Source organism: Zasmidium cellare (genome assembly GCF_010093935.1).
Source record: "Zasmidium cellare ATCC 36951 unplaced genomic scaffold M409scaffold_201, whole genome shotgun sequence".
NCBI classification, from domain to species: domain Eukaryota; kingdom Fungi; phylum Ascomycota; class Dothideomycetes; order Mycosphaerellales; family Mycosphaerellaceae; genus Zasmidium; species Zasmidium cellare.
The window spans coordinates 1-1,658 of record NW_022987145.1 but is presented as its reverse complement, the minus strand read 5'-3'; the positions used below and the strand labels follow the sequence as shown (position 1 = coordinate 1,658).

At 50.2% G+C, this 1,658-nt stretch overlaps 1 protein-coding gene across 1 annotated transcript; it reads left to right on the top strand.

Annotated features, from left to right (window-relative positions):
- M409DRAFT_38381 (uncharacterized protein) lies at positions 1 to 832 on the top strand (the record flags this gene model as incomplete). Its single annotated transcript, XM_033810913.1, has 1 exon — positions 1 to 832. A coding segment is annotated over one exon (832 nt), but the record flags the coding sequence as incomplete, so codon positions are not given.
- Between the last annotated feature and the right edge of the window lie 826 nt (positions 833 to 1,658).

The window sequence follows — 1,658 nt, the reverse complement described above, 5'->3', positions numbered from 1 at the left end:
GCGCTTTCTATTCCGCGTCTATACACCTCGATCGGACGGCTTCACGGATGAGACAAGAGCATCCTCACGAGATGCTGCGTTAAAAATACCTGGGAGCAACAAGGATATTTTCGCCACCAAAACTCGGGCAGTGACTGCAAGACTCATTGCAGACCACATGTGGTGGGCAAGAGACCAAGGAGATGCACGAAGAAGGGACAACTTAGTATCCTGGTCCAGTAGCATGTTGTTTCTTATCCGCTACATATTCTACAGGCATTACGACATGGACGACAAGTCTTCTCTCGACGATATTCACCTGCTCGTGGTAGACACTAAAGCGTTACCCGCAGACACATTCATCCGGGATACCGACCTTATCTCGGCGTTCGAACAGTTCGACAGCCGCGCAACGAGGGGGCTTAAACAAATGGCCAAGCAACGTGAAGGCGTTTTATACTTTGGCGAATACCTGTCGCAGGGCACTCTCCGACTCGATGACAAATGCAGCACGGTCTCCGCTCACGTGTTGATCTACAAAGGCCTCTTGCATCTACACGACGGCTTTCAAAGTGCACGCGATGGCGAGGATGCAGGTCGGTGGGTCATACCGGTCCAAAAAATGCGAGATACGATACAGATAGCTCGGGAAAAGCAGCCGGCGTCGCTTGAGCTGCTGGACGATGCCCTTGACATTGCGTCAGAGTATGGTATGCACTGGCGACTTCCTATCGCTATTCAACTCCTAGCATTGCTGCCAGAACGTCTAGAGTGCAGCAAAGTCCTGGAAAGAATATTGCATCGAATGAGTCCGAGCGGTAAGCGACATTGCAAGTTTGTCGACAGATGTTGAGGATGACTCATCGAACAGAACATGAATTCCAGCAGTGTGCGGCATACTGGAAGACCTTACACGCTCCAGAAACTATGCCTGAACTAACCCGCGGCCGCTCTCTTATGCAAGATTTGCTCGCGAAGCATTTGCCAGGTCGGTGATCTTGCTATTTTTGCGACAGAAGATGGTAAAGGCAGGACTAGTTGCTACTCGATCAGTACCGTCATCTTCGTCTCAGCATAGAAGACCTATGCCATTTACTCGGCCCTCACTAGGGGAAGGCATCACAATTGGCAATCATCCGAAGCACAGGATGTTCATATCAGGGAAGATGATGCGAGAAGCAAAGCAGCTTCATGATTCCTGATTCGGCGACCTCGAGCTTAGTTTCGACCTGCTTGAGTCTGGAGCTATGTGTCTTCACAGCTAAGCCAGCAATATTTCGTCCTTTGAACGTTTCTCTTCTTTATTCCTCTGACTCTGTATCTCCAGGCCGTGTGTACACGCTGGGGCATTTCTGTCGTTGTAATGGGTTGTTTTATCTATTATCTGCTGGCAATGTCGCGTCCAGATGATCCCGCCCACACTGCTCTCGCAATGCCAAAGGTGAACGCGGTGGCGATTTGCAGACCCTGTTCGTCGACACACGGACGTCCGGTCACACATGAAGGAGCGAAAGGTACTCTGTTTTACATTCAGAAAATATTGTAGGCTCGTATTACAAGGCCAGCTCCCATTGACAACGGACGCGGACTTGCCTACAATTTGGTCCGACTATCACAAATGATAGCTCATCCAGGGAAACGTTAGACTCTGTAGCAACTACGAGCTCCTCTTCCTCGCC